Consider the following 23900-nt stretch of genomic DNA (forward strand, 5'->3'; position numbering starts at 1 on the left):
GACATGGGTGGTCATGAAAGATTACGCAAAGTAAGAGAGGGCAAGGGAGTACAGCGTAAATGTCAATATGAACCCTCAGTTTGAGTTGAAGTATGGCACTTGCTGTGAATGGGAGCATGGCATTTTTTTTAATGATCTCGACAATCATTTCATGTTCAATGATGTTACTAGATACTTTTTGGACCTTAGATGTGCTACCGTCAATCTTGTGATTTGCCCACTTGAGACCGAGCAATTTACGGAGATCATGTTATACTGGGAGCTTCATTTCCTTGCGAGATACAGTGACGATTCTCATGATGAACTGGTTTCCTGACTCAAGGAGTAAAGGTATTTATTTGCATCCATAGCAGGAGGGAATAATATGTACCGTAAGGTTATATTCTTTCTTGTCACGGGTTCAAAAGAAACTGTTTGCTTTGCTAATGGGAACAATGTCCCCCAGACCCCCAGAGTGCTACTTACTTTAACGCAGAGCTTTGAAGTCCCCAGATAGTTGGCGAAACAGAAAGGTCTCCAGAAGTGTGGACAGTTTGCTTCTCTGAATCTCTGTAATTCGTTCTTCTCCGGCGGACCAAACAGTCTAAGAAGAAAATTGTACACCACATCGTAGTCTAATCACTCTAACAGTTAGTGCTTTATTTCTCTCACCTCTCCAGTTGATATATCCACCACAAGAAAGATCATTTATTAGGAGCCTCTAGCAACATCATTTAATCATTTATATCATTACACAACACATCACCTATGTAGAACATGGAAACATTCAGCACATACATAGCAGATAATTTTGAAGATGCCGAGTCAAATTAATACTGTCATGTCTCAAAGTGGCAACTTTACGACCCTGCTGAATGAACAGTACTGCCACCTTGTTGAACTCGTGACTCATAGAATAGTCTAACGGTCGAATAGATCACCGAAGGCTCAGCCATTGCACCATTTCCATAATCCCCACAAGCCAGCCTCTTGGAGACAGGTGGGATAAGTGAAACTCCAAGTTCATCAATGGACATTAGATGTCGCTCAGTGAAGGGATTCTTCCACATCAATGTGTTCATGGCTGGTGCAACAAACAAAGGCTTGTTGTAGTCCCATGCTCGAACAACACAAGTGAGTAGGTTGTCACACAAACCGCCGGCAATCTACAAGAGTAAGAGACATTCTTATTAGGAAGATAACAGAAAAGAAGTGACTTAAAAAATTTTAGGCGTAAAACCAGATGGCAAATGAAAACCATCAAAACTACCCGGATGAAATGAGCTTGAGCAAAGCCGATATCAGGCTTGGAAACAGCTAAAGTCATCTTCAGAAATATAAACATACTTCACAGATAATTAATCCAAGAAAAAGGAGGCACATTTTGTATGGATGCATGGAGCCTACATATATGCCATGTTTAGATCCATGTCCAGTTTTAATCAATGAATGAGGAATAAAAATTTTAAGTCAAACACAGAACAGAATAAGTGAAATATACAGTTTCCAGAGAAATGGACTCACATATATGTTCTGCTGTCAGTCATCCAAGTAGAAAATAACTACATATATCCGGATTGCTTAATATTACCTTGGCTAGGGTGTTTGCTGACAATGGGGCAATAACCATGACATCAGCCCAACGGCGTAGCTCAATATGAAGCACGCTGTCACCTATCTTGTTCCAACTGGACCATTCATCTTCATCCGTGTAAAAAATTACATCCTTGGGAAGTGCTGCTCTATCAATGAAATGCAAAGATGCTTTTGTGGCAATTGCTCTTACTTCAGCCCATTCACAAAAGGAATGGCAGAGGTTACCAAATTTTATGGCAGCTACACTTCCACTGGCAGCCAGTAGAATCCGTGGCTTCCTTGGAGCAGTATTGGCTTGTGTTGGTTCCCTTTCTTCTCCACCAGATTCTGAGCAAGCCATAATTTATTCAAGAGATGTGAAGTGTTCTTAACTGTCCTAGATTCACACAAGACCAAAACAAATTGCAGAAGAAAATCTGTTATACATAAAAAAGAAACCCAACACATGGAAGGTGACTGCATAATGCCTCGAATAAAAAAAAAATTAACGAGATCAATACAGCAATTGATAATGAGTTTCAACCAACGAAACATGCTTAAGTACAAATTATGACTCATCATGCCCCCACATATTGAAAATAAAAGGCAGCTAGGAAAACAAACAAGTACGCAAAACATAACACTGAAGATCATGGTAATGCTTTGCTAACTGCACCATAAAATTCAACTCAAAAAAGCAAAAAGTAGAACAGAAAATCCAACTCAAGTACAAAGATAAGGAAGAACTGAAGTCCTATCAACAAAAAGTAAAACTCTATTAAACTAGATATTGATCGCAGAACTAATTCATTGATGAATAAAGTAAAAAATCCTCGAGAAGGATTCAGATAATTGTCCAGCAAATTTTCCTCTCCATAGACGAATACAAACAGCATTCATACTAGATTTTCTCGTATCTATTTTCTTCATTGATGAACACGATGTAGATTAATGATTAATCTAACAAGCACCTCTAACTTCTAACAGATTTCCGTCACGAAATCTGGTAACAAGTAAAACACGCAAACCTAGGATAGAATATCAAACACGGACACAACATATCATTCCAAATCAGTAAAAAATCAATATCCGAAGCTGTCTTCCCCAAAGCTCCTATAACAAGTACCCTGCATACGTCTCACTAAACCCTACAGTAATCTTGATGACATCGAAATTTCCCTAAAAAAATTCAGACTCGGTAAAAGGACAAAGAATCCAACTACGAATTTGCAGTTTAAGATGGGGTTTAGTTCAATTAGATCATGGGAGTGAGGTACTCAAGTGTTGCTGAAGTCATTACAAATCTACAATGCCTCTTCTACTTAACGACACGTTGGTACGAAATTAGGTTAGTATCAGTAGACAAGGGAGAATGAACCCTAGGAGTAGAAATGGAGTACGTTAAACACGGAATTATAAAGAAAAGAGGAAGCATGAAATTGAAGAGAAATTACAAACTAAAGAGAAAAGTAGAACCCAGAAATTGAAATTACCTTGATCGCTGTGGCCACTGTAGAGCGGTTCAATTCAGGTTTAGGGAGAGATTTGAAACACAGAAGACTGGGGACTAGAGAAGAAGGAGAAACATCGAGAATTCCCAAATCCAGTAGGGATATTTTGGGTATTTCAGGAAAATTCATTTAACAACTAGGAGTAATGGGTGTCCACCGTTTCGGTTTTTTATTTTATTTTTTATTTTTATGGTTTTTCAGGACATCCCACCCCATTGGGAGAAGATTATACTTTCGAGTTGATTATACCGGAATTTGGCTTCCTCCTTTGCCAACTTGAATAGAAGACTAGGCAACTAGCACATTTGTTGCAACCAAGTCAAATTAAATCTAAGCTGATTTTTTTTAAATTTCTCTAGAAATTTAATACATCCTTATGGCATTATAAAATAAAAAGGAGTTTTAATACTATCGCGAGATAACACATGTTACATCATATGAAAATTAGAGTGAGTAGCCCAATACTTAACAAAGCACACGTGTGTAGACGTGTCAACAATTTTAACGATCTAGGATGTTAATATGTTATTATAAGTTGCAATTTAACAGTTTGATCGATATCATCTTCGAAAGACCGTTTGTTGAAAAGGACCTAAAAGGAAAATTGAAAATAAAAAAGTGAAAGGCTCAAACTCGTTACGCGGTTCGAAGACTTGAGTCCTAAGAGCATCTCCAATGGAGATGTCTTTTGATTTTGTCAAATTTTGAATTTGACATGTGACTTGGCAAAAATAACATTTGCAAATTTTGACAAATCTTACCTCCAATGGAATTGTCAAATTTAAGTGTTATGCAAGCATTCACCATTATTTATTGTAGCTGGTGTATCAATTCTGATGTCTCTGGTGTTCAAGTTCTTACAGATAGAGGAGAGATCTTATCATATTCTGTTGATTAATGAACAATGAGATTTGCAGATATTGTTAGACACAAACAGTACAGTAATTGGACTTCTATCAGACTATCACTTCAAACAGCAAATAGCAAATAAAGATGGAGTAAATGAACTTCCAGCTTGCCTAAAGGTGCTGCAATTCAATAATATTTGGCAAAAGCAAACAGATCAAAACTTGGTCTTGGTAAGATAAGAGCATAAACACACCTGAGTAGCATAAGTCCTTTGAAATGGGCTCTTCTCTGAATTCAGCTGGAACAAGTGAATCATTGAAAATATTAGTTGCAAGGAATAGCAATATATATATCTAAAAGCAGAGTGCTTCATCTTATCCAGGAACTAAATAGCTCGCATTGCGTTTTCACAGAGCTAAAACACACTGAGATAATCACCAATCATTTGATCGTGATCGACATAAGAATTGATTGAGACGGTGAGGTGGGCGGACTCGATTTGGGATGATGATCTGGACGAGCTGCCTAGGCCAAATGTTTCCTTGCATACATAAGGACAACAATGTCAATCCGATGACTGAGAAGCCCCAATTGGAACTATAAAACCATAAAATTGAACCCCCAATTTATACCTAAACACCGTTACACGAAATCCCGGAGCTCCAATTCAATATCGCCATCTCCGACCCGGCCCGGCCTTGCAGGCGTGGCTAGGGTTTACGACAATTGGGAGCGGCTAGTGCGAGCCACGCTCAAGCGAGAGCATCTCAGAACTTCCGGCCAAGGCCACGAGAGGACTCCCAGTGGCATCGCCGGCGCGGTTCCGTCGTCGCTCGGCCGGAACACCAACATCGATGCGATCTTGCAGGCTGCAGATGCAATTCAAGCTGAGGATGCTAACGTCTCCAGAATCCGTGAGGCTCTATCTCTTCGTTCTCATTAGTTTTTAGCTCAAGTTGATGGTGATTTCTTAAGCCTGGTAATGGATTTAGGGGTCTGTGTAAGTAAGCTTAGTCTGAAATTGAAAATGTACTTTGCTGAGCTCAGTTTAGCTCCAAACATTAGGCTAATTTTGTTTGCATTCTGATGATAAAATTACTAGGCAATGTTGAGTAACTTGAAAATGAAATTCGGGGTAGTCGCAGCTGGTTTTGTAAGCGTGTTTTTGTTACCACGGCAGTGAAACTAGGAGATAAGCTACCGTGATGCATCTATTTATTGTGTGTGGAAGGATGCATTGTCTGTCTTAGAGTATGCATGATATGTAGTTTTATTTTCATGGTAGTGGAAACTATAAACTAGCATACTGTGATGCATGGAGTAAACAACCGTGTCATTTGTAAAGCATGAATACTGATTTTCGAGTTTTGTAGTGAAACAATAAACTAGACTATCAAATTGTACTTCTATTGTCTTGGTTGTATCAAATGTACTTTTGTTCGAACTTTCTACTAGCTGCAAAATCATTTTGTTTTCTTTAGTCTTTTGTTTTTTGTTTTCTTTCTGTGAGATTTGTGTAAAGGACCTGAGTGTATAATCAGTCAATGAATTTCCCATCTGGATGGATGTATTATTTGATTACAGTTATCTTTGGAGCATTTGGGTTTCATGGATGGTATTTGAATTATTATGTTGATGTAATCACAAAATTTGTGTTGTTTTGGTTACAGTGTGTGAGCAGGCATATAGCATGGCGCAAAATCTTGATCCTACTAGTGATGGTAGAGGAGTTCTTCAGTTTAAGACTGGCTTGATGTCTGTGATTAAGGTATTATTTAATCTCAGATTAGTGTCTGATGCTGTTTGAATAGCACAACTCTGTAATTATGTCAGTTCACTCATTCAATGACAACTCTGTGATTTAAGATTGCACTAACATAGGATTTTTCTTTAGTATCTTCACTTCATGTCCTTTAACTTAAAAAAAAAAATTAATGTAGCTGTCTTCATCTGACCTTCTATTTCAGCAAAAACTTGCGAGAAAGGATGGGGGTCAAATTGATCGCAATCGTGATATTGAACACCTCTGGGAATTTTACCAAGGCTACAAGCGGCAACATCGCCTGGAGGATATCCAGAGAGAGGAGCAGAGAATGCGTGAATCTGGCACTTTTACTGCTACTTTGAGTATGTCCATCAGTTTCTGCTTTAGTAAAATTCTTCAAGTTTCTCTCTCTCTCTCTCTCTCATTTTTCTATGAGTGCAACATCTACATCATTGAGCTGAAACAAGCTTTACTGGGAAGAGTTACCATGAAACTAATGATGCAAATTACTTTGTTAACTTGTATCATATATCTTTTTTTATGATGGCGAAGCACTGAGGTGGTGCTTGGATGTGGATGAAAGTTCACTTTCTTTTGATGTCTTTCCCTTTTTTTTTAAACGGCTAATGAATTACCAGGGGGTGAATTTTTGTTTTCTGTAAAATGTAGCATCCTTATTTATAACTTATTTCCATGATGCTGAAATGCATAACAAAAGTACATGCATGCTTCATTGATTGAATCTATAATAGTGTTTATATTAATTCTAATTTATGTCCTTTGCCGCCTGTACATCTTTACTCTGTTTAAGGATAAAATTGGTTATTCAAACTTGTTTTGGGTGGCACATTTGTTTCCCCTAAGCTGTCTATTTCTTGTGTGTATTCTCCCTTTATTTTTAGCAATGTAGTGGTTGTTTATCTTATAGATTGTGAGAAAGACCATCCTTTCACTCTTGTGGCTATATTTGCCTCGTCTTTTAATTATTTTGTTGTTTCCTGGGAGCATAGCTATAAAGAGATGAAAAGGACAATGGCTATCTTGAGGGCATTAGTTGAGGTGATGGAGTTGCTCAGCAAAGATGCAGATCCGTATGGAGTTGGAAGGCAAATTACAGAGGAGGTACATATCATTTTCATTAGACCAACATTTACTATTAAAATTCCATTTGTGTCTTCTTGATATGTTGTTCCCAAATGCTTGTATTCTAGATTTTACATGGTCCTAAATTTGATAACATAACTGCACCATTAGTTTTTTGGTATAGAATTCCTTTTTGACATATTCTGAGCATCAAAAATTTACCTTCAGTTTATTAGGTTGCTACATATTAATTACTTGTTTTTTTTATCTGGTTTCTAGTTGCGCAGAATCAAAAGCACTGATAAATCATTATCTGGGGAGCTTACAGCCTACAATATCGTCCCACTGGAAGCACCATCACTAACCAATGCAATTGGAGTATTTCCGGAAGTAAGTAGTGTCTAAACTTTAGAAGTCTATCCATTTTCATGCTTTCCAAGTTCGGTTGCACACATTTTGTCTGTCTTCGGCAATGAATAATCGAAATGTAAAAAATAACTATTTATAAGATTAAATAACTAGTTTGAAAATATGCAAATTGTTTTTTACTATATTCATAGATATGGTTACTCGGTGATCTTCCAGGTTAGAGGTGCAATATTGGCAATCAGATATACTGAACAATTCCCCAGGCTGCCAGCTAAATTTGAGATCTCTGGACAATGGGATGCAGACATGTTCGATCTTCTGGAATATGTGTTTGGTTTTCAGGTATATGTTTCTCTACGAATTCTTTAACCCTGGTTATTTCTGTATAATCTGGTCTGAGATATACAACTCTATTGTGCAGAACTCAAAGTCAAGTTCTGTTCTTATGTATCTATAATATATGATTTATGCAGAAAGACAATCTAAGAAACCAGAGAGAGAATGTTATACTTACAATTGCAAATGCACAATCTCGCCTTGGTATACCTGCTCAGGCTGATCCAGTGAGTGCTTCATTCGTTATCCTCCTCTCATTCATGTGAATGGACACTATTGTTTCCACTTTCTATACTTCATTTGCTATCTTGTATCTAAATTTGGCAATGGATCTTTCTGCCATAGAAGCAGTATTCTGAAGTTGCATTTGTTCATGGTCCGCAAATGTCCTATTACTGCAAAATAATCACTTTCAGCCTACAATTTCATCTGTTCTGAATAGCTTGTGACACAATTGGTTCCAGAGAACGTAATGTTTTTGATGGGTCACGTCTGGTTCTTATTTCACTTGGCAAGTTAACCAGGCTTCTTATTTAAAAGCCTTTTCAATCTTAGTAAATTTCTTCTCAAACTTAAAGTTGTATCTATATCTTTTTGGAGAAGGTGAATTCAAATCATGAAGCATGGTTAACTAGTTAAGTTTCTGAAGCATGTTACCTTGGCACTCCTCTATGTTATCCATTTTTGACTAGACAATTAGCTGTTTAAACTTCTTGATGTCCTTCTACAAGCTTAAAATGTGTATCAAGAATGTTGAAAACTACCAAAATTTAAAATATGTAAACAAAATATCATTGAATGGTTCAACTATTTGTGTTATGATGGGTAAGGTTATAGATGCTCAATCCATTTGAGACCCTACAGTGGTCCATAGTGTAAGCTTGGCATGTTGATAAGGTTACTCCATTGCAACATGAAGGTCTGAGGTTCGAATGGGAAAACAGCTTCTCTCCAGATGGCTGGGGTTAAGCCTCACCATTTCTAGGCTCTGCAATGGCTGGCATGCCATGCATTATGAGCTGCCTTTGTCAATTGTGCTTGTTATTGTCTCTTTTGCCATGTAACATCATAGAATTGTGCTCATCATCCTTCCTTGGCATGGTTTTATCCAAATTTTCTTCTTGGCATAGACAAGGAAATTCTAGCTGTGAGCTCACTGATAAGCTAATGTTTTTGCACCCCCAGAAAATTGACGAGAAAGCAATCAATGAGGTATTTCTGAAAGTCCTGGATAATTATATCAAGTGGTGTAAATACCTGCGGATCGGGCCTGTGTGGAATAGGTCATTTTAGCAACCTAATGATTTCCTAAATTATTAAAAAGCTTAATTGCATTTGCACACTGCTAATTTATATCTACTTGCACAGTTTACAGGCAATTAATCGGGACAGAAAACTTTTTCTGGTGTCATTGTACTTTCTGATATGGGGTGAGGCTGCAAATGTTCGCTTTCTTCCTGAATGCATTTGCTACATATTTCACCATGTAAGCACCATCATATCTTATGTGATTTTTATGCATAGTTATCTAATCCATGTTCCTGCACACTTCCAAGTTATGACTTTTATGTATCTTTCGTCTATGTTCAGGATTCAATTCCACATTAAGGCAGGGAAACATTACCCACCATGAATATATTCAGGTCCGAACATAAGCAAATGTTTTTCATCATGTGGAAACCTCTATGCTTCTTGGTCTCTTGATAGCATCCCTCTTTATTTAGGTTGGGAAAGGAAGAGATGTCGGCCTGAACCAGATTGCATTGTTTGAAGGGAAAGTTGCTGGTGGAAATGGGGAGCAAGTCCTTAGTAGGGATGTATACAGGCTTGGTCAACTTTTTGATTTTTTTCAGAATGTTCTCTTTCTTCTACACAACAGTTGGTTACTATGTGTGTACAATGGTATTTACTGCTAGGCCTCCAGAGTAGCTCTTTTCTTGTACATTGATATCCTCAAAGTTCTACTTTCTGGTGGTTTGTGATAACAATTTGTTCCCAATGCAGATGACTGTCCTCATTGTATACATCTTCTTGTATGGAAGAGCGTACCTGGTATGTGGTAAAATGTGGAAAAGTTTTGATTTGGAATTTTTCTTTGGTAAAGTTCAGCATGCTAAGGGACCACCTACCTTGCGTGACTAATTTTTTCCCCTCTTAGAAACAATAAAGTTGAATAATGTGGGTTTGCAATTCATGTTTAAAAAAGATGAGTTCTGTGGACCTAGCTGCCAGAGATGTTAAATTTCATCAAGTATTGTAATATATCTTAAAAAAGATGTCATGGAGAGTATGGAATTTGGGAAAAGCGGTAAATGGGAATAGGTTTTTCATTTTCGATCTGAAGCTTTGCAATAATATTGCACACAAGTCCACACTTCCAAACTTCTGCCTCGGAAGTTTGGAAGTTTGAAAAATCATAAATTTTTGCAGAATAGACATCTATTTTTGTCAATATCTCTTTCGTATTTCTTGAATATTATATTGTTGTGCGTCATGCTTTATGTCCTTCCAGTTTCCACGGCCAACAAAAAAAATTAGGTAGATAACCTGCTCTTTATTTTGTACGCATTCTCTGGACTTGATCGTGCTATTGCGAAGCAAGTACAAGTGTTGGGTAACACAGCACTGGATGCTGTTCTTAATGCTCAATTCTTGGTGCAGATAGGAATTTTCACTGCTGTCCCAATGATAATGGGGTTTATACTCGAATCGGGATTACTACAGGTACTAGTTATTAGTTAATTGATCAGTTGTGATTTTTTTGTTTTCCTATGTGAGATTGTGATGATCTTTGATATGTATCACGCTTTGGTTGGCATTGTTAGTGCTACACTTGATTACATAGGTTCTGTAGGCTGTTAGATCTTGCTTACATTTGTGATAAAAAATTGTCTGTGGTGAAGTCTTAGCTAGTATATATTTAAAGTGGTATTCGATCATTAATTGTTGGAGTTTGAATTGATATCCAAGATTTTTACTAGTGTGTTAAGTCAACTTTGTGACGAGTCCATATCTTTTTTGTGGATTTGGTGGTATGCACAACATTTTGGTAAGAACTTGTGGGAGAAAGTTCTCCATGATATTTTGCTCTACTGAAAACTAGGCAGCTGCTAGTTTTTTCTCTTACTGGTAGTAATTAGTTTCAGTGCTCTTGAGATTGTAAAGGGCGGACAAGGGAAATAGTATCTTAACTTGTTGTGGCAGGGCATTTTTGGTAAATTGATATTGTTAGTGATGCGATTTGATATCTGTGTTCCTACCTTGTATGGCAATCTGTACAAAGGATCATGATAAAAAATTTAGATCAAGTTTTGCTCACTTTGAAATTGTTTGATTCATTATTGCGTCTGTTCTCTGTTGATTGGTGATGTATTGGTCAAATTTGTTTGATTTTGGATTTTGTCCAGGCTCCGTTTACATCCATGATATATTGGTCAAATTTGTTGGATTTTGTTTTAGACCTTTGCTTTAGGAATTCTTTCCTAGAATTGAAAGCAATGTTGTTTCCTTTGGTTATAAACTTAAGTAGTTGGTACAGCTTTTTTATTAGACCCAAAGAAACAATTGCAACTAAAATGCTTTTATGTATCGCAGGCAGTTTTCAGTTTTATCACTACGCAGCTGCAGTTGTGTTCTGTGTTCTTCACGTTCTCATTGGGTACTAGAACTCATTATTTTGGATGTACCATCCTCCATGGAGGTGCAAAAGTATGCGTTCATTTAGTTCTATTTTCTTCGATATTTTGTTTTAGACTTTTTCAAATTAAATGGTTATTTTTATACGGTTCATTTCACTTTCAGTACCGAGCAACTGGTAGAGGGTTTGTTGTCAACACATAAAGTTTGCCGATAACTATAGGCTCTACTCTAGAAGCCATTTCGTCAAAGCGTGAGTTATACTTTCCTGTGAAGAACATTGCTACATTTCCCTTGAGTGTTTTATGCTTTGCACGTTCATGAATCTCTTGTTTTGTTTGTCTTTTGACATGCAGATTAGAAGTGGCTCTTCTCCTCATAGTTTACATTGCATATGGGTACACAGATGGTGGTGCTGTTTCTTACTTTCTGCTAACTCTCAGCAGTTGGTTCCTTGTCATCTCCTGGTTGTTTGCTCCCTACATTTTCAATCCTTCTGGTTTTGAGTGGCAAAAGTATGTCCTTACGCATTTTGGTTTACTTTAATGTCTGGAATTGTTGTGTTTTAGTTTCAGATTGACATTTACATATGTATCATATTTGTGGAACTGGTATTTATTTTTTGTGGGCGTGTTTTACTTTTTATATATAGGACTGGAAGATTTTGATGATTGGACCAGTTGGCTTCTTTACAAAGGTGGAGTAGGAATTAAGGGAGAAAATAGCTGGGAATCTTGGTGGGATGAGGAGCAGGTTCGTAACTAACAAAGGATCTGCAAACTTGTTTCAATTTGCATGAGTTTTCATGTTTCTTTTCTTATTGCAACTCCGCAAGTGTGTTTCTCTTTGAGCGTACACCCTCACTATTTTCTGGTGTTACAATTATCCCCATTGTTTTGTCAGATTAGGGGTTGAGGGGAAGAGATGTATAACATATCAAAGAATGTTTTTATTTTGCATGTATATGTCATTACATTGTTGCTATATCTTTTGTTTATTTAATATAATCGATTGCATTCTATATATGCAGATGCATATTCAAACATTGAGAGGTCGTATCTTGGAAACAATTTTGAGCTCGAGATTTTTCTTATTTCAATATGGCATTGTTTACAAACTCCATCTCACTGGAAAGGACACATCACTCGCGGTACACTTCATCGACTTTTCATTTGTTTTCATTTTGCTTGCATTGAATACTATAATGTCCCCACAATAAGGTTTAACCCATTCTCCTTATCTGGGGTTTATTTGATGTTTTATCTGGACACTTCGGGTTTGTTTTTGTTTGATCAATCAGATATATGGCTTCTCTTGGGTTGTGTTGATACTTATAACTATTGTCATGATATTCAAGGTTTGTTTCGAAAATCTATCTTCTCCTTGCCGTGCTTCTTTACTCCATTCTTAAATAATGTTATTGAACTCGTATCTTTCATGACTCAACTTTTCTCTAAAATGTAGGTGTTCACCTTCAATCATAAAAAGTCGGCCAAATTCCAGCTGTTCATTCTCCACAGGGTGTCACGTCCATGGCACTGGTTGCAGCTATTGTTCTACTTGTTTTATTCACTAGACTTTCAGTGGCAGACCTGTTTGCAAGCACACTTGCAATCATTCCCACTGGATGGGCCATGATATGTGTAAGTCAATCTTGTACCCTTGCCTTTGCTTTGCACAAATCACTGCTGTTGAATTTGAATTGGTGTGATTTCAACTTTGTTAAGCTGCATTTTTTGGGATGCCTGAAACAGCTAGCCATCACGTGGAAGAGCATTGTCAAGAGTCTTGGTTTATGGGACTCAGTAAGGGAGTTTGCCAGAATGTACGATGCCGGCATGGGTATGCTCATTTTTGCTCCTATAGCATTATTGTCATGGTTCCCGTTCATCTCCACCTTCCAGTCTCGGCTTCTGTTTAACCAAGCATTTAGCCGCGGGTTGGAGATCTCTCTCATCCTTGCTGGAAACAAAGCTAATGTGGAGGTCTGATCAGCAGGAAAATGTTTAGCTACTTGAAACTTTCAGGTGATGGTACATTTTTGACTGACCATTCTGGTCTTGCGGTACTTTTGTTTCTGTACAACATCAGAGTAGAAAATCGATTGTTCCTGTAAATAGATGGTGTAGAGAAAATATTAATATTGTAGCTGCGGCTGTTCTGTGTTTGCAAACACAAAACTGACCCATACTTTTCCAAATTACAAGCTAGTTCTTTAACTGCGCTGCCGATGCTGTTCCTAGTGCCAAACAGATATCTCTAGTTCAAACTTCAGACTAATTGGAATTGAACATGCGAATCCCCGGATCATATATTTGAATCGCAACTAGCAATATGAAACGATATCTATGAAACGACTTCTGCATTACCCATCAATGCTTCTACCAGAACGATACATGGCTTGAAGCCTTAAACTAAGGAAATCAAGAGTTTTGATTGTTCTTTAGTCATAATGCATCAAAAATAACTGATGGTATATGACTTACAACAACATTGTAAGATCTGATCACCTGAATTTTTTTTTATTTTAAAAAAACTCTGGAAATTATGCATTCATAGACCTCTCTTAATGAACCAAATCTACCATTTCTAGAAGAGCCTTAAGAGTTTAAAGCTAATTTACCTAATTTCGTATTGCTGTTTTTTGCTGTTACATGCGTTATATTCAAGAAAAACCAAAAAAAAAAAGCGCTCGGTAAGCTACATGCAGTGTTCTAAAAAGCGGCCGCCTAGACCGCCTAGGCGGCGTCTAGGCGCTAGGAGGTCACTCACCGCCACGCTTTTTGCTTCGGCGGTCATCTGTGGCGTTTTGTGAATTAAGCAGCCGCCTAGGCGGTCCTAGGCAGCCCTATTCAGTCCTAGGCGGTCTAGGCGGCCATATTCAGTCATAGGCGGTCTAATCAGGCATATTTAGTCATAAGCGGTCAACCATCACTTGACATTAAAAAAAAAAACTAAAAGATGCTGCAGCTCTCACTGTCTATTTTCTGAAAATTGAATCTCATCATCTCATCAACAAAAGAAGAGGAAAGAAATATGAATATTAAGTTTGAGTCCGATACTGAATGAGTTAGGAAACAATTTGGAGAGAAAGAAATTGAGATTTAATATTATTACATTTGTTTCATTATTTATCTTTTTTTCAAATATTTTTTTATGGACTTTCTATTTAAGTTATGTGAATTTACACTATTTTAAGTATTTTTAAAATTAATATTAAACATTATTAAATATTTTAATCATTAAAATAGTTTAAATATATGTATAAAAATAAATAAATAAATATTTAATAATTCGAAACCGCCTAGGCGCCGCCTAACCGTCTAGGCGCTAGGAGGTGGCTGTCCGCCTGCATACCGCCTAGCGCTTTTTAGAACCTTGGCTACATGCAATTATAACGACAAGAAATACATATATATATATATATATACACGCTTTTATTTCCTTAGTTTCTTTTGTTCTTTCTTTCTGAAAACTGAGGGCTCTATATAACAAATCGTTCCTTGTTTATCTCCTCTTTCTACAATTGACCAAAAAAAAAATCTCCTCATTCTACAAGTACAAATCCGTTGCCATCCCTATTTATATATTTCCTTGTAAAATCCTTCTCCTCCAAATACAAGGTCGGCTGCGAGCTACTCCATCCATGGCTTCGGTGAGCAATTCTCTTTCACATTCTTATTCTTTTTATTTCTCCTCATTTCCACTGTTTGCCATTTCGATCTCTTCCATATTGTTCTTTAGTTTTCGTTGTTTATCTGTCTTGTTTTTCATTTTTGAGTCCCATTTGTTTTGTTACTTTATTCTTGAAAACTTCCTTGGGGGAATAATGAAAGGTAATGGGATAGGCTGTACGATTCGATCTTGAAGCAATGCAATGGTCTGCGTTTGTAATTGCGTTATACGCCGGCAATCATTCTGAACCAAGTTGTCGTTGATATTCCTGGGATTGCATGCATTAATCATGTATTGTATATATATGTTCATAATTAATTATGAACCTTCATCATTCACATATATATACACATCGCATGCATGAGAGGGCAAACCCTAGCTACTGCTTTGTGATGCAAGTCCATTGGCCCTAGATGTGCTAAATCAGACCTCTATTGCATTTGGAATTACTTTAAATCATGGCAACATGAGTAACATATATGAGGAATGATTCATATATCATCCTTTCCGCTCAGTTTATTAATATAGTTTGTCAATTAAGCTTGTTAATATCCAAAACTGGAGAACATTGAATGTAAAAATGGACTGAGATGGCTTTCACACATGCCATGCATGTTTGGAATTATTTTGGAGGATACCACTAATCTTATGTGTTGGTGGTTCTGATTGAAAATTCTCAGCAGGATAAAGGTCGGCCCTTACCTAAGTTTGGTGAGTGGGATGTAAATAACCCGGCATCAGCTGAGGGATTTACTGTCATATTCAATCAGGCAAGAGATGACAAGAAGACCAATGCGTCTAATGTCACCCCACGAAAAGTCGATAGCAGCGTACGAAGAGGTAATAAATACAACAATGACTACCGCGTCGACAATTATCCTCAGTATCCCCAAAAGGTAAAGGTAATGTATGTCGATTTTCAGCATCTGATGACAGTAATATCACTAATGTGCATTATGCAAATTTTAATGTTTGCCAAACTCGGATATAGAAAAACCATATGATTCATGGTCTCGTTGGTCTGGCTACATGTATAGAACATATGATCAAGGCTGCATACCTAAAATATAAGGAGATTCTCCTGGAATGAGATCGAGGGATTTGATGACTAAACATTTTGTTTTTTCTTTTTCGTAATTGCAGAAGAAGTGGTTTTGCTGTGGTTGAATCCACACACTACTTTTGGAGCCTGGGGATGATTCAAGGAGAGCTACAAGGACACTGTTATCTTGTGCCTGCGAAACCTGTGGAGCAGTCTATCTCATATATGACAGTGTTTTTTCCTTTTTTCACTTCAGCTTGATTTTGGCTCCTTTTTGCCTTCTGTATGTGTGCTGAAACATTTTGCATGCATTTTGTAATATAGAATGGGAAAGAGGAATGGGAAAACATTAAATTTCACGAATCTGACCATATCTATTAGATATTATCTAATATACATAACAGTAAATACTGTTAACTTTATTCCTGGACCGAAATGTGAATCTCTGTTTATCCTCAAGTTGCACTAAAGTTATACTGGTACTAGTTAACGAATTCCTTGTAATTGGGACTCATGCATGAATTTTCAAACAATCAATGAAGAACTTGCCCAAAAACCATATAGAGCATATGGTGAAACATCAATGTGCGTGAGAAGTACTTACATTGTCCTCTACTGTTTATGAATTGAGATTTGGGCGTAGGAGTTGATCTCAACATTAGCAGTAAGCACATTAATTCTGAGTGCACAAAAGCTTTAACAAAATAAAAGTTACATTTCTCCTGTTTTTTTGAGAAAAAAGTTACATTTCCTTGGTACCTACTTTCTTGCACATTAGTGAAATACATATTTAAACACGGAGGTTCTTCCCTCCTCCCAAGTGAAGGTTCACCCTCAAATACAATTCCTAACTGCATCATCCAAACTCCAGTTCCTCTGGCTCCGACTTTGTTCTCATCGACGCCCTTGACGCCACCCCTTCTAAGGAAGAAGAACGAAGATGAAAAAGATCAAAGCTTACCTTAAATTTCACTAAGATCCAACTTCTGTAATTGATTTTTTGACCATGTATTGTATTCTAAAGAAACTAAATCAAACCTAAATGGACTAACACCAGGACAAAAACTGACGGAAATAAGTGACTGAAGCTATGCCACATACGCAGGTGAACCTCCACAGGGTGGAGAGAAGAATTTTCGATTTAAACATTACTGAAACACATAATTAATCGTCTCGCTACCCAAGTACCTATGTATCTTTCCGGGATATAAAGTCTCCTGAAAGATACATAGGTGGTCGGAGGCAAGTCATTAGTCATCGATTCTTGGATCTTGGCACGTGTTTTGGGTCTGAACTTGAACGCTGTAGAGGCAAGGCTTTGATTACGATAAATACAAATGCACGACTCTCATCTAAACCTCATCTTACGTAGACAACAAAAACATGCCCGACGTGTACTATCAAAAGCTTCGCAAAGTATCCAAAGGAATAGAACTATTCTTAAATACTTGGAAAAGGATGCATGGGGATGGTTCCAAATTACTCTTGTATTTGCTGCTAAAATGACAAAAATATAGCATAATTACAATTCTGGTGATCCAGATTCTTTGCAAAATAAAAGTTAACTGTAGCAGCTAGATGAAAAAGTTCCATCGGTTTTCCAGATCCAAAACATGTATCTTGTTCATGCAAACGTTATGCTCTAGCAAGTATTTCAAGCAAAACTTATTACACGGCTTGTTGTTGCTGAATTGTATCAGTTCCAATTCTACTCCTAGCTTCTCCCGCCTCTTTTGTATCCGCCAAGTCACTGAAAGGAAGTTGATGATCAAGACCAGATGTAGTTGAAGATGTTAAATCTAACGGATGATCAAATTTACAAGCTGGCCCAAATTTGCAAATGCCATAGCGACTGTAATGGGTGCAAATATTCTGATCCTGGATTTTGACACAAATTTTGGATCAATCTTTGTGAGGTCAATGGAATGCAAACATGAAACCATAATGTGTACTCAAAATCTCACAGCTCGTAGTCAAGAATCATTAGATTGAGAGTACACAAGCAATTAATGTTTCATTACAATTTCAAGAGATAAGTTCAATGAAGCTAAGCTAAACTGTACAAAGAAAAAACTCACAAAGTCGAGGGAAAAGAGAATTGAAGAACAAATATCACACCACCCAGCAGAGCATAAAACGGGAAGAAACATTGCATTTCCTAAAATCATACATCACCCATTATTTAAACTATATCAACAGGTGCTTGCTACCTTTCACAAATTGAATTTTTACCTACCCATGTTGTTAAGATGACAAGTCCAATTGAGCAACATGGGGGTCCACTGACTCCACAGTTGAACCAGTTCCATAAAGTGGATATAAATTCCCATCACAACAACGGCAGAAAGAACAATTTCAAAACCAAACAAAAACGAACTTCTCATCATTCCAAACAAAATATTAATCTTTTTTTGCTCCATGCAACTTAAAGTGAAATCAGTTTTATAATCATATTCTAAAAATAATAAATTCATGGTATTGAAAAAAAAAAGGCCAACAAATTCAGAGCATGTAACAATGGTGTAAACTTACTGGTCTCAAAGGCAGGCCGTTGTCACTGAGTGCAAATGAGCGGGATACTGCAGTCTGACTTTTTGGATGATGATATTTGCAATTAGATTTAAACTTACAATCCCCTGTTCTTAAAAAGAAACTGCACAAAGGTTGTCCAGGTCGTTCTGGGAATTCATCAACTTGATTTGACAGTGGATATTGTTTATAGACATTGTTTTCAGTCCCTGAGTTGTTGATAACATATGGTGGAGGTGCAGGCATGCTTCTCTCTAGATAAGCTGGTGCCTAAACATGCGACATGAAAAGAGAGCATGCATTGAAAAATGTAAAAGGAATACAGGAGTACTTTTACATGTTCTATAGCCATGAGCAATTAGCTGGTGCAAATTCCAGAGCATCATATTTCCCACAAAAATTTCATCAATCCCCAAACCTCATATATATCCTGTTAGGGAATTTTGTGTGTGTGTGTGTGTGTGTGTGTGAGAGAGAGAGAGAGAGAGAGCGTGAGTGAGTGAGTGAGAGAGAGGATCTATTAAAACATTAATTTATGAAAATGATGAGACGCAAACCATGAACCATAAACTGTGTGTACCTGATAACCATTCCATTCTGTATTCTGAGAAGGAACTGCTTGAGATGGTGGCATCATCATTGGGACATAAAGCGGAGTCCCATTCATTGATCTTGGTGCAGACCAAGATGATAATTGTGGTCCACCTTGTAATGATGCAGGTCCACCATTATCAAATCCAGATGGTGGGTCAGATCCTCCCGCAGCAGTAGGATCAGGGTGATTAAACCTGCAGTTTGATCCATACTTGCAAGAACCATTTCGCATATAGTAGGGGCACTCCCTCTCTCCCTGTAATAATTGATTAAATATTACCTCACTGATGAAAAATAAGTACATATATGCGTATAACAACTTATATCTGAAAGACTGAATTTTAAATTAATTTTCAAAATCCGAAGTTATAAATGGAATTCATACCTGTCGAATTGGCAGTCCCAGAAAGTTAAGTTCCATAACTGGAGCTACTGGAGGTTTCCCTTTTCCATGGCTGTATTTGCAACCTTTCCCATATTTGCATCCCCCTGGCCTTAAGTAATACTGCAACCGAGTGTTACAATATCGTTACCAGTTTTACCATAAGCATTTAATCAACTTAAATACAAATACAAGGGGAAACATGGAAATTGACATATAGGCACGCTAATCATTGATATTCACACATCACAAGGATTAACTAAGATGCTACATACCAAATACATGAACTAAAAAAAATTAAGACATCAATAACCTTGCATTCTATCTGGCTTGGCTTCTCTGACAACTCATCCCTCTCCTTCACCTTATCTTTAAAAGCCTGGGACTGCTACAATTCAAAACATCAACAAACAGAAAGTGAGCAGCTAGCAGAAATATTCATGATAATAAAAGGGTATACGAAAATGTTAAACACTTCTAAAGTAGCCATCCTTAGCAAAAAAATAATAATAATAATTGTGCCTAATAGGGGGGAAAAACCATTTTCAGGTGCAGCAAACCATTATCATGCAATCAATCACTAATCATCACAGATAATCTCCTCAACAGCACCTTCAACAAATATGTTAGCCCATTTCCCTCGAGTCAATTACCATTAACAATACTCATCATACCAGCAAAACACAGCATAATTCACTATTCCACATGCAAACACTCAATATTCCTATAACCAAAAGTCCCAATCTTTCAATAATAAAATACAAAGCAGGCACATTATTCATTAACATAAACCAACACATGATAGCGATAATCGGATAGGTGTATAGAAAAGGCAGACTACCTGATTGTTGTTGCTGCTCTTCCTTCCAACAGGGTGATTAAACTTGCAATTCGATCCGAACTTGCAAGCCCCTGTCTTTAGATAAAAGGAACAATCTTCTGCTTCAGGCCTCACCGGGTACTGATACCTTCTGTTATGTTCTTCCCCTTTCTTCTTCTCTCCTTCATTGCTCTCTTCCTCACTCTGCTTCTCATTTTCATTTTCGATTTCTCCACCATTACAGCTCTTCTCCACCTCCACACCCCCATCCCCTTCCTCCTCCTTCTTCTCCTCCGCTACCGCCGCCGCCGCCACCTCAGCATCACCTCCTTTCAAATCCAGCTTCTGAATCTCATCACTCACGCCACCGGCAACATCGGGATCGGGACCGGGATGGAGGACAACCGCCGCGTCACTACCACCGGAGTGAGCGTCGTCCTCCTTGTTGTTCCTCTCGGCGGTGGTGGACTGTTGAGACCCTATGTCGGAACGGTTGAGCTGAGCTTGATCAATTTCGTTGTTTGGGGGAGCAGAGACGACGACGACGGAAGAGGAGGAGGATTCAGAGAGCTCCATTATCGCTCCACATTTCAAAACCCTAATCGGAACAGAGAGAGAGCTTTGATAAGATTGAGAATTGTATTAGGAAAAAAACGCTTCCTTAATATAAGTCTCTGTAGGAGAGAGAGAGAGAGAGAGAGAGAGAGAGAGAGCTTGAAACCAAACGGCACTGAAAATGTGGACTAGTGGAGACTAGCCTTAGTAAAACTTGGACTCATCATCAAATTGACATGTCGTTTTTTCAGGGGCTATTTTCCAGGGCCAAAAACACCATCACATCAGGGATCACATACACTTGTCACACACAATCTTCTCCTCATTTGACTAGTTACTTATGTTGGCCCAATTTAATTTCAAATTATTATTTCATCTACCCTAAGTTGGTTCATTACAAATTCGTCGAAACCATAGTAATTGTATTTAGATGGAGAATTGTAAATTGTATAATATACTGTAATTCAATCGAGAATGTAATAGTGTACATATCGCTAGATTCCTGTATTTTGTACACTTTGAATTTGGGGGCATCACTTCTTCGAGAAAGACTGAGATTGAGACGTGTTCTTGCTTTGCTTAATTAATTCGCATTTAGAAGCCTTCCTTGATGACATCTCTGCTGTCTTTACAGCTAGGAGATGATCATACTTTTAACTCTTCCATTTCTTGCTCTTTCTCTTTCAGACTCGGTTAACCAAAAAGAAATTTGGTACGGAGTGATGTTTGGTACTCATCATATTCTGTATAGCTACATCTGAATAGTAGTCAAAATTTAAGAAACATAACAGCAGGCAGTCCAAGAAGAGAAAACTGGTTAAACATCCAAGCAAATGAAGCAATTGCTGTTGCCGCATTAAATTACAGGGCCTAATGAAGGCCCCATGTAGAAAATGATTTCCATTGATATGAATGAATACATTTGATACACATATATAGTGCTGCAAATATAATTACAATGAATAACATTCCTAACTGAGATGATTGACCTTCTTAAACTTAGATAAATACATTAATGTTGATTGCATATAATCAGGATTCAATTAGGAGAGGTGAATCACTCTTGATTTGGGAATCAGAGGGAATCACTCTAATATCCCCCCTCAAACGTTGCGGGCCTGCACAGATAAGTTTGCAAGCATGGAAAAGATGTTTTGGCTTGAGGAGAGGCTTGGTGAGAAGATCAGCTGGTTGGTCCTGTGAAGGGATGAAGCACACACGGTGGCTGCCAAGAGCTACTTTCTCTCGAACAAAATGATAATCAAGTTCGATGTGTTTGGTTCGAGCATGGAATACGGGATAGGAAGCCATGTATGTGGCACTGAGATTGTCACAGTAGAGAAGAATAGGAAAGTGTAATTTAGCCCCAAGTTCATACAACAAATAGCCTAACCATGTGGTTTCGGAACTAGCATGAGCAAGGGATCGGTATTCTGACTCGGCACTGGAGCGGGCAATAGTTGGCTGCTTCTTGGAGCACCAAGAAATGAGATTAGAGCCCAAGAATATCAGATAACTAGAGGTGGAACGGCGAGAATCTTGACAACCTGCCCAATCGGCATCAGAATAGGCTGTGAGCCGTACCGGCTGAGTTTGTGGACTGAAATGCAAGCCTTGATCAAGAGTGCCCTTGATATAACGCAGAATACGTTTCACTGCTACAAGATGAGGAGCCCTGGGCTGACTCATGTACTGAGACAAGGAGTTGACGGCGAAGGCAATGTCAGGGCGAGTGATGGTGAGGTACTGCAAGGAACCTACCATCTCACGAAAGATGGTAGGATTAAGAAGTAAGTCTCCATCAGTGACAGTGAGGATTGATTTGGCAGACATGGGGGTGGCAGCAGGTTTAGAATACATCATATCATGCTTGACAAGGAGATCATGAGCATACTTGAGTTGATTAATATGGAGACCTCTGGAATCACCTGTCACCTGTAAACCAAGGAAGTAATGGAGAGGGCCAAGGTCTTTGATATCAAAACCACGGCCTAAAGCATCAATGAAGCTTTGTAAAAGTTGATCATTGCTCCCAGTAACCACAATATCATCCACATACAACAAAAAGAATATGGTGTGGACACCCTGCTGAAAGATGAACAAAGAGGAATCTGCCTTACTTTGTCGGAAACCAATGGATAGGAGAAAGAGACTCATACGCTGAAACCAAGCGCGAGGAGCTTGTTTGAGGCCATAGAGAGCTTTGTGAAGACGACAGACATAGTGAGGATGTGATTGATCAACAAAGCCAGGAGGTTGAATCATGTACACATCTTCAATCAAGAAACCATGCAAGAAAGCATTCTTGACGTCTAATTGACGAAGAGGCCAGCGACGGGAAACAGCAAGGCATAAGACTGTACGAATGGTGGCGGGTTTGATAACTGGGCTGTAGGTTTCGTCATAGTCAATGCCGTGCTGCTGGTGAAAGCCTTTGACGACTAACCGAGCTTTATAACGCTCAACAGAACCATCAGGATTACGCTTGATTTTGAAGACCCATTTACAGCCGACCACAGGGTGAGATTTTGAGGGTGGAACCTGAGACCATGTTTCATTTTTCAGCAAGGCATTAATTTCAGCAGCCATAGCATCACGCCACTTTGCATGTTTGGAGGCCTGGGAATAACAAGTAGGTTTCACAGATTCAATTGTAGTAATCAAAGCTTTAGGGATTGGATACGTTACAGTCCCATCTTGACGTTCTCTTGGCTTGTTGATGCCGTCCTTGAGTCTGGTACGCATGGAATGAGTAGATGGGGCGGGTGGAGCACGGGGAGGACGAGGAGCGGGAGCCGGCGGAGGAGGGACCGATTGTAGATTGGCGGTATGGGTTTCGCCAGATGGATACAGAATGGGAGATGGAACAGGGGCCGGATCAGGATGGGGATTGGCGGCGTGAATATTGGAAGTGGACCGGCGCCGGCTGTAGGTGAGGATGACAGGGGGGGCAATGGTGGAGGAGCTGGAGCGGAAGAAGAAGGTGAAGATGTAGAATGACTTGAAAAAGTTGGGCGAGTGGGATCTGTGTTGGAGTTTGATGGTGATATTGAGTCATGGGGAGGAGAGGTTGGGCTCGGCAGGTGGGTCTGCGAAGGTGCAGATTGGGCCGATTGGGTCGGAATGGAAACACTGTCAGGGAGAACTAGAGCATCATTATGTGAGACTGGAGAGATCGTGGCAACACGATCGGTGGATTG

At 38.4% G+C, this 23900-nt stretch overlaps 3 protein-coding genes across 7 annotated transcripts; 1 reads left to right on the forward strand and 2 right to left on the reverse strand.

Moving 5' to 3' along the window:
- Positions 1-630: 630 nt before the first annotated feature.
- On the reverse strand, positions 631-4212 carry LOC126795070 (phosphopantothenoylcysteine decarboxylase-like). 3 transcript variants are annotated; one of them, XM_050521892.1, is made up of 3 exons: positions 4168-4212; positions 1571-1951; positions 631-1145 (listed from the first exon to the last, which is right to left on the reverse strand). In XM_050521892.1, the coding sequence occupies exons 2-3, from the start codon at positions 1913-1915 to the stop codon at positions 840-842; spliced, it is 651 nt and encodes a 216-aa protein (XP_050377849.1). In that variant the 5' UTR covers positions 1916-1951; positions 4168-4212; the 3' UTR covers positions 631-839. The 3 variants fall into 3 exon arrangements, with proteins under 3 accessions (XP_050377849.1, XP_050377848.1, XP_050377847.1); XM_050521891.1 differs by lacking the exon at positions 4168-4212 and adding an exon at positions 3048-3119 and having other exon boundaries at positions 1571-1946; XM_050521890.1 differs by lacking the exon at positions 4168-4212 and adding an exon at positions 3048-3168 and having other exon boundaries at positions 632-1145.
- On the forward strand, positions 4059-13321 carry LOC126795358 (callose synthase 10-like). Its single transcript, XM_050522207.1, is given in 26 exon segments — positions 4059-4063; positions 4500-4828; positions 5585-5682; positions 5882-6041; positions 6318-6330; positions 6690-6801; positions 7042-7152; positions 7348-7473; positions 7605-7694; positions 8653-8750; positions 8836-8990; positions 9058-9110; positions 9192-9311; positions 9313-9369; positions 9472-9519; positions 10033-10191; positions 11062-11175; positions 11269-11296; positions 11299-11356; positions 11460-11638; positions 11756-11856; positions 12134-12253; positions 12404-12460; positions 12568-12613; positions 12616-12746; positions 12858-13321. Coding segments are annotated over 26 exon segments (2805 nt in total). The 3' UTR covers positions 13095-13321.
- Positions 13322-17289: 3968 nt separating this feature from the next.
- On the reverse strand, positions 17290-20851 carry LOC126795038 (zinc finger CCCH domain-containing protein 67). 3 transcript variants are annotated; one of them, XM_050521850.1, is made up of 6 exons: positions 20167-20851; positions 19639-19710; positions 19329-19448; positions 18930-19199; positions 18353-18619; positions 17290-17698 (listed from the first exon to the last, which is right to left on the reverse strand). In XM_050521850.1, the coding sequence occupies exons 1-6, from the start codon at positions 20719-20721 to the stop codon at positions 17489-17491; spliced, it is 1494 nt and encodes a 497-aa protein (XP_050377807.1). In that variant the 5' UTR covers positions 20722-20851; the 3' UTR covers positions 17290-17488. The 3 variants fall into 3 exon arrangements, with proteins under 3 accessions (XP_050377807.1, XP_050377808.1, XP_050377806.1); XM_050521851.1 differs by having other exon boundaries at positions 17290-17570; positions 19639-19713; XM_050521849.1 differs by having other exon boundaries at positions 19639-19713.
- Between the last annotated feature and the right edge of the window lie 3049 nt (positions 20852-23900).

The sequence above is a fragment of the Argentina anserina genome, chromosome 5, assembly GCF_933775445.1.
Source record: "Argentina anserina chromosome 5, drPotAnse1.1, whole genome shotgun sequence".
NCBI classification, from domain to species: domain Eukaryota; kingdom Viridiplantae; phylum Streptophyta; class Magnoliopsida; order Rosales; family Rosaceae; genus Argentina; species Argentina anserina.

Coding starts and splice junctions, on each gene's coding strand:
- LOC126795070 (XM_050521892.1), bottom strand. CDS start 1,915: ATGGCTTGCTCAGAATCTGGTGGAGAAGAAAGGGAACCAACACAAGCC. Junction 1,146..1,570: donor CAGCAAACACCCTAGCCAAG/GTAATATTAAGC, acceptor TTACTCTTGTAG/ATTGCCGGCGGTTTGTGTGA.
- LOC126795038 (XM_050521849.1), bottom strand. CDS start 20,721: ATGGAGCTCTCTGAATCCTCCTCCTCTTCCGTCGTCGTCGTCTCTGCT. Junction 19,714..20,166: donor AGAGCAGCAACAACAATCAG/GTAGTCTGCCTT, acceptor TTTGAATTGTAG/CAGTCCCAGGCTTTTAAAGA. Junction 18,620..18,929: donor CAGAATGGAATGGTTATCAG/GTACACACAGTT, acceptor TCGCATGTTTAG/GCACCAGCTTATCTAGAGAG.